This window comes from Symphalangus syndactylus, chromosome X, assembly GCF_028878055.3.
Source record: "Symphalangus syndactylus isolate Jambi chromosome X, NHGRI_mSymSyn1-v2.1_pri, whole genome shotgun sequence".
Lineage (NCBI taxonomy): Eukaryota > Metazoa > Chordata > Mammalia > Primates > Hylobatidae > Symphalangus > Symphalangus syndactylus.
Genome location: NC_072447.2, coordinates 107,732,462 through 107,747,418, shown reverse-complemented (window position 1 = coordinate 107,747,418; position 14,957 = coordinate 107,732,462). Strand labels below are relative to the sequence as shown.

The 14,957-nt window shown below is 39.9% G+C and overlaps 1 protein-coding gene across 6 annotated transcripts; it reads right to left on the bottom strand.

Annotated features, from left to right (window-relative positions):
- Positions 1-333: 333 nt before the first annotated feature.
- Positions 334-2,561, bottom strand: TCEAL1 (transcription elongation factor A like 1). Of its 6 annotated transcripts, none has more exons than XM_063634282.1 (3): positions 2,495-2,561; positions 1,727-1,794; positions 334-1,403 (listed from the first exon to the last, which is right to left on the bottom strand). In XM_063634282.1, the coding sequence occupies exon 3, from the start codon at positions 1,369-1,371 to the stop codon at positions 892-894; it is 480 nt and encodes a 159-aa protein (XP_063490352.1). In that variant the 5' UTR covers positions 1,372-1,403; positions 1,727-1,794; positions 2,495-2,561; the 3' UTR covers positions 334-891. The 6 variants fall into 6 exon arrangements, with proteins under 6 accessions (XP_063490352.1, XP_063490351.1, XP_055124271.1 ...); XM_063634281.1 differs by lacking the exon at positions 2,495-2,561 and adding an exon at positions 2,263-2,331; XM_055268296.2 differs by lacking the exon at positions 2,495-2,561 and adding an exon at positions 2,263-2,294 and having other exon boundaries at positions 1,715-1,794.
- Positions 2,562-14,957: the final 12,396 nt, after the last annotated feature.

The window sequence follows — 14,957 nt, the reverse complement described above, 5'->3', positions numbered from 1 at the left end:
ACATACAGTAGGTATCTGAGAGTACAGCAGGACATGAATAGAATGTGGCACTCACTTGGAATCTCACTGGAATTGTTTGTGAGCACAAGTGAGATCTCCTTTGGGTACCTTCCCTATATCTGCAGGGAATCTATAGGGGTCGGGGTCCTGCCTGTGCAGGTGGAATAAAGACCCCAAACACAGCTCACACAATCTTTTTCTCATCTGGTCCCACAGTAGCACTGTAAAGCAAGTGTTATTTCTATTTAAATGAGAACAAAATGACTATTAAATATAATCAATATCTGGCTAATATTTGTGCCTAAGAGATTGAGAAAAAAACATAGGATTCACTTTTTTTTTAAGTTCTGACAAGTATTTATTAAGTGCCACATTGTCGTTATAAGCTGATTGACAGTTTTTTTCAAAATTGTGTGATTTTTTCATTATATATTTTTGCAACACAAGTAAAATGTTTGTCTTGAAAAAATGAGAAATTCAGATAAAACAAAAATTAAAAAAATCACCTATTATCTTACCACACAACCACTGTTATGCCTTTGAAGTATATACTTTTAGCTTTTTCTTTGCATATTAATATATAAATATACATTTTTTTTACAAAAATGGGATACAATATATACCATTTGAAAATTGCTCTTTTCGTTTCACAATATATAATGTACATCTTTCATGCAAATGTGTAGGACTCATGATTGAAATAGGGAAACTTGTAGATTTTAGGGGGAAACCCCAACTTTAAGCGAGTTACATGCTAAACATCTAAAATAAAGCTTCACAAAAAGTTAAAATTCAGAATATGGGAAAAGGCATTAAGAAAATGCAAACAGAAAGTCCAGGTGGCAATGGCAATACTATTAGCAGGCAAAACAGAATTAAAGGCCGAACACATTAAATAGGATAAGGACGGCTCCGTTTTGCCTTCCAGTGCATTATCATCAGTTTGTTTCTTACTCTTTTCATCTCTTCTAGCTCATCTGCTGCCTGTATCATCTCCTCATTGCTTAAATTTCTGCCATGTATGTCCCCTCTAAATTGCGGGCGAGAACGAGCCAACCTTTCTTTAAAGCTTCCTTCTTCAAGCTTATGTTTTCCTACTCCACAAGGAGGCTGCTCCATGGGAGGGCGCCCCTCAAACAGGTCCTTCCTGTTAAGACCCTCCTGCGGAGGGCGCTCCTCCGAGAGGAGCATCTCAGGCAGGAGCTCAGGCAGGAGCTCCTCAGGAAAGAACTCCTCCTCCGAGGACTGCTCCTCCGAAGACTGCTCCTCGGGGGATTGCTTTTCGGGAGAGTGCTCCACCAGAGGCCTCTCCTCATCGGTCTTGGGCGCGCTCTGCGGCTCTTCTTCATTTTCTTTGCGTGGTTTGTCCATGTTGGGAATTTTCTTCTTCAAGCACAGTTATTCTTAGGAGACAAGAAAGGCAGAATAGAGTCAGAATACTAAGCGGCTGGACTAACACCCAGGCCGTGGGTTCCAATACCTGCCTTTTCCTGATTCGGGGCCCAAGTCCTCAACCTTGCGCTTTCCCAGAGGTTCTCCGGCTCTCCCGACTCCGCCGCTTCCCAGTCGCCCCCTCCTTCCCGAAAGCCCAACATTTTCCCAGCAGGCTTTGCTACAGGCCTCGCCCGCAGTGACAGGGGCGGGACAGTGCGGCCTGCAGACTCCATGCCTTTCGGCGTCCACCCTCGCGCCCCAGTCCCGGTCCACTGCGTACCCCTTCCCTGACCTGGACCTTTCCGGGCCGTGTGCTCCTAGTCGTCCTCTCCTCGAGGTGCCCCGCTGTGACCAGCAGACCTGCACACAGACGCAAGACAGGGTAGGGGGTGGAAAGTGGGGAGGAGGGACGGACTGACTGACACCCCCCACTCCTCACTTTATGGGCACCAGCCACTGTCTGCACGCCCCCCACTCCTCGGGTTCTCTTCTCGTCTCAGACCTTTCGTCAAGCTTCGTTCTCCGTGCCCCCGCCTCCCCACCCCGCAAAGCTTGCTATTTGTTTTTCAGATGGGAAGTGGAAGCGAAGCATTCTTAAAAACTATTTCCAAGTGTCTGTACCCCCCTCCCGGGGGACGGGGGAGGCACTCGCCTCCCCACCCCGCCCCCCAGACCACCATATTTTGCACAGAAATGTGGGCGCGGGGGGCGGGGCTGGAGCTTAGGGAAAGGCCTGGACTCCGCCATCCCGATTCTGTCAACCCCATTCCCCGGGTTACTAGGCAGCGCCGACACTCACACCGGTTTAAGAGGGTAGAGGGAACTTACTTCTTCTGCTTTCCCTCTCGACCAAAGGGTAATAGGGAGATGGTGGACAGGCAAAAAAAAGACCGGGACGAGAGGGACTTGGGCAGACAGAGGCTCCTGGTCACGTGAGGGACGCGCGTCACTGCCGAACTCAGATCCCCAGTTACCACTTTGATCTGCGGCCCTGCCGCAGCCACCTGCTAGTGCCTGCTAGTGTTCCCTGACCCCAGACACACCAGGCATTGTCACTCACCTCTCTTTGTATTTGCCTTTTCCTGGTTGCCAGAGACGGTCCGCATCTAGTCTCGGGTAGTATTGCCTCTTCCTCTGTGCTACTTCCCCTAGTACCACCTCTTTCTCCCCTCCTCCCTTCCTTAGCCACCAAGGCCCCTTATTTCCCCTGCAGTTCAGATCCTGCACTGACGTTTGACTGTTCACCTTCATAAATCAGTATTATATCCTTATATCCCAACACTCTCAGTTTAATCCACATCCTTATCTCCATCATGTCCATTTAGGCTCGTTCAGCATGTTTCATCTCTTGTCACTTTCATGGGAGACAATCTTTCACTTTTTCTTGACATCACATTTTGTTTTTTTGAGCCCCCAGATCTAAATTGGTAATCATTCAGTTCTAGACCTCTAGAAAGAGTTAAGTTTGTAAAGTTTGTAGATCTAAAAAGAATGAATACTTTGATTTTCTTAAATACATATTTGTCCATCTAAGTACAAACGGTCCAGAAAACTTATTATCTGAAATGGGATAGCCCTTGGTGGAGAGCTTGGCATTATTCTATGTGTGTGTATATATATATACACACATATATATGCATCTATACACACTGAATATATTATATATTAAATAATTTATATTTATATATGTGTGTACATATATATAAATTATTCAGTAGTTATTCATAATAGAATACATAGATTTTACTGGGACTCTCAATCCTTAACCAGCCACCTCTTGGTGCTTCTGGTTGAGGAAGTTTATATTAATTCACTAAATCAACAAATATTTGAGTTCTGGGACTGCTGGACCCCAAAAGATAGATGCAGCAGGAAGGGCATTCCATATTAAACTATGCAATAATTCTGTTGACCACATACTGAATAGCAGGACTACAATTATGCTAGCATTTTCAGTTGTCATTGCAATATGTATTTTTTTTATCTAACGGTATTTTATGATCTTTAACCTTATGCCTGCCTCTCATCTACTCACATCAGCCTGGATGCTACTTTCTTATGCAGATGCTCTTTCCTCCACAGAGCATACTACTTCCCTTCCCTCTGTGTTTTACACTTTCAGGGTAGATGACCATCTGATCTGCGAGGATCCTGGGATTTTGTTTTAAAGCCAGGCTGTTTAGTAAGTTTCTGAACAGAAATTCATGTGAAATTTCCCCTTTTAAGAACTGTTGTTGCTTTTCTCTGACATCTAATTAACTTTGGGTTGAGATAGCATTTAGACAAATATTAGTTTACCTTCATATCTTTTTTATAACTGTTGTACTTTCCAATTTCTCTGTGATATGTGTCTTTAAAACCAAGTTTCACTATGCCTTCTTATTTTTTCATCAAGGGTTGGTTTCTCATTTGTATAGTTTCTTTCCTAGAGAAGTCCCATTTCATTCATTTCTATCCTTATTCTTCTTACATCCTGTGATGGAGAACTCACTGCCTTATAAGATATCTCATTGAAATCTCAGAAAGTTCTAATCATTCAGAGTTTTAAAATTAATTAATTAATTGACTTTTGCTTCTGTTGAGTTAAAATCTGCCTCCCAGTAGTTTACACACATTGGTCCTGGCTTTGCCCTTTGGAGTGGTACAGAACAGGTATAAAATAATAAAAGTACCTTTCATCCTTGACAGCTTAAAATTGCCACGGCTTCTGTTCTAGTTCTTTCCCCTTCCATTCTGTGAGACACACTAGGCAATCTACTCAATCTTCTGTGACTCAGCTTCCTCGTCTACAACATTGGAGACAATAATAGTACCTACCTCATAGAATTGGTAAGAGGAATAACTGAGTCAATGAGTCAACCTATGTAAAGGACCTGGAATAGAGCCTAGCACATAGAAAGCACTCTATAAGCATTAACTATAATAATAGTAATAATAATAGTATGACATAGTGCTAACAATACTACTAATTAACATCCTTTTAATATTAAGATTAATTGTGCACTTTATGCCAGGTATTGCACTATTTTCAATATGCCATCTCACATAATCCTTAAAGAATTATGTTCTCACCAATACTTTTTTGGGGGGTTTAACCTCCCCAGTTATTTCAGCCATTTCTGATGTGACATATTTTTTCAAAGTCATTCATTATTCTACACATTCCTGAATGTGTAAATGTCTCTGAAAACACTGAGTATTCTGCCTAGTGCAGAATGGAGTGATCTTATCAACTCCTTCATTTTAGAATAGGTGCTATACATCTATGGATGCATCCTAAAATTATAGTAGATTTTGTGAATGCCATATCACACAATTGAATCCAGTTTAAGTTGCAGTCAACTAGACCCCTCCTTTATTTCATACTTCAAGCTGTTAATCCATTTCTGTAAATCTTTTTAGTTTTAACTCAAGTATAGAAGCTTCTAATTTTTTCTGGGTTAAATTTTGTCTCGTTAGATTCACTCCCTCAATCTTTGAATCCAGATTCTATCATTCTGTATGTTAGCTGCAAATCATTAATTTAAAGCATGCCACTAGTACTAAATAGGATGATAAAGTCAGCAAACTCAGGAAAGATCTATAGGTATCTCAGCAGAGAGTTCTGACTCCAAGTGAAAAAAATTTCTTTTCCTTATTGCATGTGAAGCCAGGAGTATGCCCTGCCGAGCTAGTTCCCTTCCTCTCGTCTCTTGTGTGGCTTCTCAGATTGCTTGCTTTCTAGTGCTGCTAATAGAAGACACTATAGTCCCTGAAAGCTCCTGAACTGGTATAAATTCAACTTTGATGAGAACTTAGTAAATATGGAGGGCAGATAAGGAGGTGTGAGGAAATAGAAGCAGGAGAGGAGGAATGAAGACCGAGTCTCCATGTGGGCTCTAAGTCTGCCCAGCAGTAGCTGATCTCGGGTGCCCTTAAGAGAAAGGACTCCCAAGAGGGAATAAGGTAAAGGTGGTTCTGCCACCAAATGACAATCATTTGTTACAAAGAAGTGTGGTCTGCTACTTGTTTGTGTAGGGTTGGGGTGGGGGTGGGGCTGTCCTTCTGATGGATTTGATTTGATACCCTTGATTTAGGTTCCTATGAGGGTGTATTACTTGGTCCATTATTACTAATGAGTGTTTAAGTGTTTTGAAACCCATTTCAAAAGTGTGATAACTGAGCTCTGGGAGGTGACAAATTGTTCCCATGGAAACACAGATGATAGTAAGTAGCTGAGATGGGATTTAACCTAAGGCTAGGTGCAGTGGCTCATGCCTATAATCCCAACACTTTGGGAGGCCAAGGTGGGAGAATAGCTTGATCCCAGGAATTCAAGACCAGCCTGGGTAACACAGTGAGACCCTGTCTCTAGAAACAATAAAAATTAGCCAGGCATGGTGGTGCACACCTGCAGTCCCAGGTGGTCCCAGTTCCTTGGGAGGCCGAGGTTAGAGGCCTGGGAACTCAAGGCTTCAGTGAGCCGTGATTGTGCCACTGTACTCCAGCCTGGCCGATAAGAGATTCCATCTGAAAACAAAAGAAAACAAAAAAAACCAAAAACAAAACATAGGCAGTGTGGCATGAGTGACTGTACCTTTAACCACTATGTAAAACTGCTCCTGGGCAGTGGGCTCCACTCACATTTACACACAGCACTGGGCAGCTGCTGCCATGACAACAGTCTCCAAGTGGTGTGGCCTTTCTCTGGGGGATCTGAGAAAGCCCAGGGTGGGTTTCTCCTCCAGGGATTCCTGTTGCTGGGGAGGCTGCACTTCTGTGGCAGGAACAGAGCCCTCCTTCTTTGCGAGTCTCCTTGGTTTCATTTTGCAGGGCCTGTCTGCCTGGACTTGAGGAGTTCTGCCCTCTCCAGCCCAGACGTTCCCTCTGTGGCTGCTGCCTCTGCATTCTTTCCTAACGGCACTAATGGCAGTACCTGCTCTCAGACTTGCAGCTGTTGACAGCAGCAGGCCCTGTCCAGCCTGTGGCTCTCATGGGCTCCTCCCCAACCCCTGCCCCAGGAGAAATTCCCAAGTAGGAAAAGCAATGACAGGAGCCTCCTCTTTTCTGTTTCTGCTTGTGGCCTCATCCTAACGGGGGCCCAAAGACACATACACACACACACACACACACACACACACACACACACACACACACATCCTATATATGCTCAGAGAAACAAGGAAGGGGCTCTGAGGAAAGGCTAAGTAGCAACTCAGGCTGTTGGAAATGCACAGGGACAGGGAAGGTGGGTTCAGACCTGGGCTGAAGAGAGACAGTACCAGGCTTGGGTCCGGGCAAGACTTAGCTGTCATTCACTCCCTGGAGGCTCTGGAGGTGTGGCAGCCTCCTACCCCTCTCCTTGCCTCTATTTGTATCATTTTTCTCCCTAAATGGTGGGGGCGAGGGCTGTGGTAGAACCATGAATGAGGTCCCTTCTAGCTCTAGGAAGCTATGATTCCATACTGCCCACCATACTGAGGTGGGAGGGCCTTTGCTTAGGAACACCATTTGGCCTGAGTGGGGACCACCTGCAGACTGTGGCTGCTGCTGTATTTCCCAGAATCCAGACAAGCTCAGAGCACATAACACATTCTATTTTGGCCTTCCCTGCTGGGCTGCAACAGAGCCACAGCTTAGCCTTGGCCTTTCAGGGACTTTTACAAGCACCCAGAACAACCTCAGCCTGAGGCCTGGGAAGGAGGCTGGGACAGAGGCAGAGCTGGCTCCATAATTTGCAGGGCCCACTGGAAAAGACAATGCAAGGCCTCTATTCAAAAAGCAAGAAAAAAAAGTACCATTGTAGGTAATAAATATAAAGCTTTTTTTCTCTTGTTGCCTTTTTTTAATGTCGTGTTTTTTTATTTTAAAAATATAATTCTTTTTTTTAGAATAGTTTTAGATTTACCAAAAAATCTAGAAAATAATAGTGTCTATATATCCCAAACCCTGTTTCCTCTATTTTTAACATCTTATATTACTATGGTGCATTTGTTATAATTAACAAACCAATATTGAGACATTATCATTAACTAAAACCCATACTTTATTCCCATTTTCTTCATTTTTACCTGATATCCTTTTTTTCTGTTCCAGGATGCCATCTAGAATACTATATTACTTTTAGTTGGTATGCTGTCTTAGGCTTTTCTTGGCTGTGATCTTAACTGGAATTACACTGAATAAATGGATCAATCTGGGGAGAATTGCCACTTTCACAATACTGAGTCTTCTGATACGTGAACATAGTATTATACTTCATTTATTTAGGTCTTCCATAATTACTCTCAGTGATGTATTATAATTTTCAATATAAAATCTTCACATATTTAATAGACTTTATTTCTAATTATTTCATGCTTTTTGATGCCTTTGCAAGTGGTACTTTAAATTTTTTGTCTTCTAATTGTTTATTTCTAGTATATAAAATATATACTTGATTTTTGTATATTGACCTTTTATCTTTAGATAATGCTGAATTCACTTAGTAATTCCAATAACTTTTTGTAGATTCTTAAGGCATTCTGTGTACATGATCATGATTCTTCTATGAATACATTTTTGCTTCTTCCTTTCCTGTCTACATTTCTTTTCTTTCTTTTTTTTTTTTTTTTTTTTTTTTTGAGATGGAGTTTCGTGTTTCGCTCTTGTTGCCCAGGCTGGAGTGCAATGACACGATCTCAGCTCACTGCAACCTCTGCCTCCCGGGCTCAAGTGATTCTCCTGCCTCAGCCTCCCAAGCAGCTGGGATTACAGGCACGCACAACCACGCCCAACTATTTTTTGTATTTTTAGTAGAGTTGGGGTTTCACCATGTTGACCAGGCTGGTCTCGAACTCCTGACCTCAGGTGATCCTTCGGCATTGTCCTCCCAAAGTGCTGGTATTACAGGCGTGAGCCACCATGCCCGGCCTCTACATACCTTTTCTCCTTGCCTTATTGCACTAACTAGGATTTCCAGTACATAGTTGAATAACAGTGGTGAGAACTGACATCCTTGCATGATCCCCTATCATAAGAGGAAATCATTCTTTCACTATTAAGTGTGATGTCAGCTGTGATTTTTTTTTTTTAACCGATACCCTATTTCAGGTTAAGGAAGTTCCTTTCTAACTGTTTCCTGAGAGATTTTATTGACTTTTATCAAATGCTGTTTCTGTATCTATTGAGGTGGTCATATTTTTCTCATTATGTTAATATGTTTAATTAAATTGACTTCCGAGTACTTGACCAACTTTGCATTTTTGTGATAAACCTCACTTGGTCATGATAAATATATATATACTTTTTATTTATTGCTGGATTCAAATTCCCAAAATTTTGTTAAGAATTTTTGCATCTATAAACATAATGTCTATAGTTTTCTTGTAATGTTTTTGTATTGGCATCAGGGTAATTCAGGCCTCATTATGTAGAGAGGAGGCCTTTTCCTTTACTTTCTGAGAGTTTGTTTAACATTTGTGTTATTTCAGCCTTAAATGTTTGATAGAATTCACTAGTGAAGACATCTGGGCCTGGAGTTTTCTTGGAAAGTTTTTAATAACAAATTAATTTTATTTTATAGATATAGACAGTGGTAGGGCTGAGTGCGGTGGCTCACGCCTGTAATCCCAGCACTCTGGGAGGCAGAGGCAGATGGATCACGAGGTCAGGAGATCGAGACCATCCTGCCTAACATGGTGAAACCCCGTCTCTACTAAAAATACAAAAAAATTAGCGGGGCGTGGTGGCAGGCGCCTGTAGTCCCAGCTACTCAGGAGGCTGAGGCAGGAGAATGACGTGAACCCGGGAGGCGGAGCTTGCAGTGAGCCGAGATCGCACCACTGCACTCCAGCCTGGGTGAGAGTGTGAGACTCCGTCTCAAAAAAAAAAAAAAAAAAAAAGATATAGACAGTTGTATACTGGAACTGGCCTGTGCCAGCTATTGAGAGCTGATTGTCACTATCTCTTATCAAATCTACATTCAGTGATGATGCATTGATTGATTAAAATTGGCCATAATTTACACTTTAGAAGTCAGATACTCTATGAATCCGGGTTTTTAATTTCTTCCAGAGACCTGGTGGTTAAACACCACTCTTCTGTTCAGGTTTTCTATTTATTTTTTGAGTGAGCTTGGTAATTTTTATCTTTCAAGAAATTTGACCATTTTATCTACACTATTGCATTTATTGGCATAAAGTTATTCGTAATATTACCATACTGTCCTTTACATGCTTAGAGGATCTGTAATAATGACCCCTTTTCATTCTTTTTTTTTAAACAGTTTTATTAAGTTGTTGTTCACATGACATAGAGTTCACTCACTGAAAGTGTACAGTTCAGTGGCTTTTAGTATATTAAGAGATATGTGTAACTATCACTACAATCAATTTTAGAACATTTTCATCACCTCATAAAGAAAGTTTATACCCTATGGTTAAGACTCTCTACCCTCCATCCATCCCAACCCTAGCCAACCATTAATCTACTCCTTGTCTCTATGGAATTGCCTATTCTCTGTATTTCATATAAATGGAATCATGCAATATATGGTCTTTTGTGATTGGCTTCTTTCACTTAGCATAATGTTTTCAAGGCCCATCCATATTGTAGCATGTATCAAAACTTTATTTTTAATGACCAAATAGTTTTCCATCATCTAAATATACCACATTTTGTTTATGCATTCATCAGTTGATAGACATTTAGATTCTTTTCACCTTTTGGCTATTATGAATAATGCTGCTATAAACATTCATGTAAGTTTTTGTGTGGACATATATTTGTGGGTTTTTTTTCTCTTGGGTATGTAACTAGGTCTGGAATTGCCGGGTCATATGGTTACTCCGTGTTTAACATTTTGAGGAACTGTCATTTTACATTTCCACCAGCAGCGTATGAGGGTTTCCATTTCTCCTCATCCTCACCAATACTTGTTATTATTTGGATTGTTCATTTCTGGTAAATTACAAGTCTGATGAAGTGCTCTGTGAGGACAGAGCATTATAAGGGATTAGTGCTCTTATAAGGAGGCCTGAGGGAACTTATTTGCCCCTCCTACCATGTGAGTACACAGCTAGAAGGTGCTATCTATGAACCAGAGATTCAGCCCTAATCAGGCACCAAATCTGCTGGCACCATGATCTTGAACTCCCAGCCTCCAGAGCTGTGAGAAATAAAATTCTGTTGTTTATAAGCTACCCAGTGTATGGTATTTCGTTATAGCAGCCTGAATGGACTAAGACAGAGGTTGTTTTACCTCTTCCTTTCCAATCTGGATGTCTTTTCTTTCTTTGTTTTTTGGTCTAACCTCCGCGGCTAGAACCTCTAGTGCAAAGTTGAATAGAAGTGGAGAGAACAGACATTCTTGTCTTGTTCCTGATCTTAAGGGGAAAGCATCCAGTCTTTCATCATTAAGTATGTTGTTAACTGTGTCTTTTTCATATATACCCTTTGTCAGGTTAAGGAATTTTGCTTGTATTCCTCATTTGTTGTGTGTTTTTATCATGAAATGGTATTGAATTTTGTTGAACATTTTTTTCTGCATCTTTTGAGATCATCATGTGGTTTTTGTGCTTTATTCTATTCATATGGTGTATTACATTGATTGATTTTTGAATGTTAAATCAACTTTGCATTCCTGGGATAAACATCACTTGGTCATATTGTATAATTCTTTCTATATGATGCTGGATTTGTTTGAAATATTTTTTGAGGATTTTTGCATCCTCAAAAAAATCTATAGCATAAGAGATATTGCCTTGTAGTTTTCATGTGGTATGTTTGTATAGTTTTAGTAACAGAGTAACACTGGCCTCATAGAATGAGTGGAGAAACGTTCTCTCCTCTTCTATTTTTTGTAAAAGTTTGTGAAAAGCAAATATTAATTTTTCTTTACATGTTTGGTAGAATTCACCAGTGAAGCCATCTTGGCCTGGATGTTTCTTCATTGGTAGTTCATTCTCTTTATTTGTTATAGGTCTATTCAGATTTTCTATTTATCCAGGAGTCAGTTTTGGTAGTGTCTTTCTAGGAATCCATTTATTTAATCTAAGTTATGTAATTTATTGGCATACAGTTATTCATAGTGTTCCTCCATAATCCTCTTATTTCTGTAAAGTCAATAGTAATGTACCCTCTTTCGTTTTTGACTCTAGTTGTTTGAGTCTTCTCTTTTTTTTTTCCAGGCTAATCAATTTAAATGTTTGTTCATTTTGTTGATCCTTACAGAGAACCAGCTTTTGTTTTTATTGACTTTTCCTGTTATTTTTCTGTTCTTTATTTTATTAATTTCCGCTCTAGTTTTTATTATTCCCTTCCTTCTGCTTGCTTTAGGTTTAGTTTGCTCTTCTTTTTCAGTGTCTTAAGGTGGAAGGTTAGGTTATTGATATGAGATCTTTCTTCCTTTTTTTTCTTGAAGATAGAGTCTTGTTATGTTACCCAGGCTGGTCTCAAACTCCTGGGCTCAGGTTATCCTCTCACCTCAGCCTCCCAAGTAGCTGGGACTACTGACACATGTCACTGTGCCCAGCCTTCTTTTTTACTGTAGGCATTTACAGCTATAAATCTCTTTCTAAGCATTGGTTTAGACGCATGCTGTAAGGTTGGGTATTTTGTATCTTCATTTTCATTAGTCTTAACATATTTTCTAATTTTCCTCTTTATTTTATTTTTGATCTGTTAGTGATTTAGGAGTGTGTTGTTCAATTTCCACATATTTGTGAGTTTCTCAAATTTATTTCTGTTACTGTTTTCTACTTTCATTCTATGCTAGGGGAAATACTTAGAATTATCTCTAGTCTTTCAAATTTATTGTGGTTTGTTTTATTGCCTAGCATATGGTCTATTCTGGAGTATGTTCCATGTGCATTTGAGAAGAACATATATTCTTTTATTGGGTGGAATGTTCCATATATGTCTGTTTGGTCTAGTTGGTTTATAGTGTTGTTCAAGTCTTCTATTTCCTTGTTGATCTTCTGCCTAGTTCTTCTATCCATTATTAAAAGTTGAAAGTCCCCAACTATCCCAACTATTATTGTTGAGTGGTCTATTTATCTCTTCATTTCTGTAAATTGCTTCAGGTATTCTGGTGTGTTTTTTTTTCCTTCGTTTTTATTTTGTTTTGTTTTTTCTTTAGACAGAGTTTTGCTCTTATTGCCCAGGCTGGAGTGTAACAGCACAATCTTGGCTCACTGCAACCTCTACCTCCCAGGTTCAAGTGATTCTCCTGCCTCAGCCTCCCAAGTAGCTGGGATTACAGGTGTGTGCCACCACACTCGGCTAATTTTTGTATTTTTAGTAGAGATGGGGTTTCACCATGTTGGTCAGGCTGGTCTCAAACTCCTGACCTCAGGTGATCCACCCGCCTCAGCCTCCCAAAGTGCTGGAATTACAGGTGTGAGCCACTGCACCCAGCCCTCTGGTGCTCTTTTGTTAGATGCGTATAGGTTTATAATTGTTGTATCTGCCTGATGGATTAACCCTTTTATCATTATACAATGTCCTTCTTTATCTCTACTAACACTTTTTTTTTCTTAAAGTCTGTTTTGTCTAATATTACTGTGGCCACTCCAGAAAGCTGGCTATAGTAAAATCAGACAAAATGATGTATCTTTTTTCATCCTTTTACTTTCAGTCTATTTGTATCTTTGAATCTGAAGTTTGTCTGCTATAGACAGCAAATGGTTTGATCTTGGTTTTTTAATTTCCATTTTAACAACTGCCTTTTATTGGATAGTTTAACCCATTCAGACTTAATGTTATTATTGATTTAGTTGGATTTATACCTGCCATTTTACTTTTTGTTTTCTGTAGGTCTCCTGTCTTCCTCGAATCTTCCTTTACCACTTTCTTTTCATTAACTGAGTATTCTCTAATATACCATTTTAATTTTTAAAATGATTTTTAAACCATATTTTTTAGTTATTTCCTTAGTGGTTGCTCTAGACTTACCATATACATATTAGCTTATCAGAATCAGCTTCAGATTTATACTAACTTAATTCCAGTGAGATATAGAAATGTTATTTCTATATCGTTCTATTTCCTTCTCCATTTTTGTCATATTATTGTTATGTATGTTACAACTATACATCTGACAAACTCAACAATACATTATTATAATTATTGCTTTATATGAACTTATGTATTTTAAAGAAGCTGAGAGAAGAGAGGAGAACGAGTATATGTTAATAGCTTTTGACCTTCTTAGATATCATTTTTAGATATTTTCAGTTGGTTCCTGTGGATTTCTTGTTGGGAGTAATTCCTTTGCTAATGTAACTTAATGGTGTTCCACATTTCTCTGAGGCACTGTACGTTTGTATTTAGTCTTTTCTTCTCTTGGTTATTCAGATTGCATAATCTCTATCAATTTACCTTCAAGTTTACTGATTCTTTTGGCAGTTCAAATGTAATACTGAATTTTTCATTTTAGTTATTGTACTTTTGAATCCCAGAATTTCAATTTGTTTTAAAAATAATTTCTATGTCTTTACTGATATTTTATATTTGATGCAACATCATCATATCTTTCTTTACTTCTTTAATCATGGTTTCCTGTAGTTCTGTGAACATATTAATAATAGCTACTTTGAAGTCTTTGTTCAAACTGACACCTGGCCACTCTCACAAGGAGCTCCTAGTGTCTGCCTTTTTCTGGTATATGGGTTATGCTTTCCTGTTTCCCTGCAAATCTCATAATTTTTTGCTGGAAACTGAGCATTTTCGATAATATATTGTAGCACTTCTGGGTACTATTTCCCTCTTCCCCATCTGGAGCTTTTTACTGATATTTGCGTATTTATTTATTTAGTGATTAGCTAGATTATTTTAGTAAAGTCTGTGCTCGCACAATGTGAAGCCTCTTATGTTGCTCACCAGAAGGCTCAGCCTTGGTTGTGACCACAGTCACCTTTGGCAGGGCTTTCCTTGACTGTTTTTTTCCCTGACCATACTCAGCTGTTTAGCTCCACTAATTGCCTGCTGATTGTCCTATTGTTTTCAACAATGCCCTGGGGCATAAATGATTCCACAGACAGATTTGTTCTAATCCCAGTAGGTCTCCTCCCAGCTTTCTCTGTCCCAGGTTGTCTCCAGCAAACTAGTGGGCCTACAGCTTAGTCTGCATCTCCAATGAATCTACCAATGTCCTCTCAATTGCCTTTCACCACGTGTGGTGTTTTCTGGCACTATTTCTGACATCAAATGTGTGGTGTTTTCTAACACCTACCAATTCTCTGATTCTCTGGCACCAACTGGGTGTCCTACAATTCAATTTAATTCTGATATTAATTCCTCAGAGTTAGTGCAGACCCTACAGTTTAAGGGCTTTTAAGTATAAGGCTGCCCTCCACTTCAGATGACAGCTGCAAATGGGGTGCCCAACCTACCCACACTTCAGCCTGGGCTAGTACAAATTTGAGAGTTCTGTAAACCAAAAAGTGACTGAGGCAGATCTCAATTGATAGAGGTTTATTTTGCCAAGGTTGAGGACACACCTAGGAAAATGAAACACAAGTCACAGTAGGATTGGTGACCTGTGGTTTTCCCAAAGAGGGCTT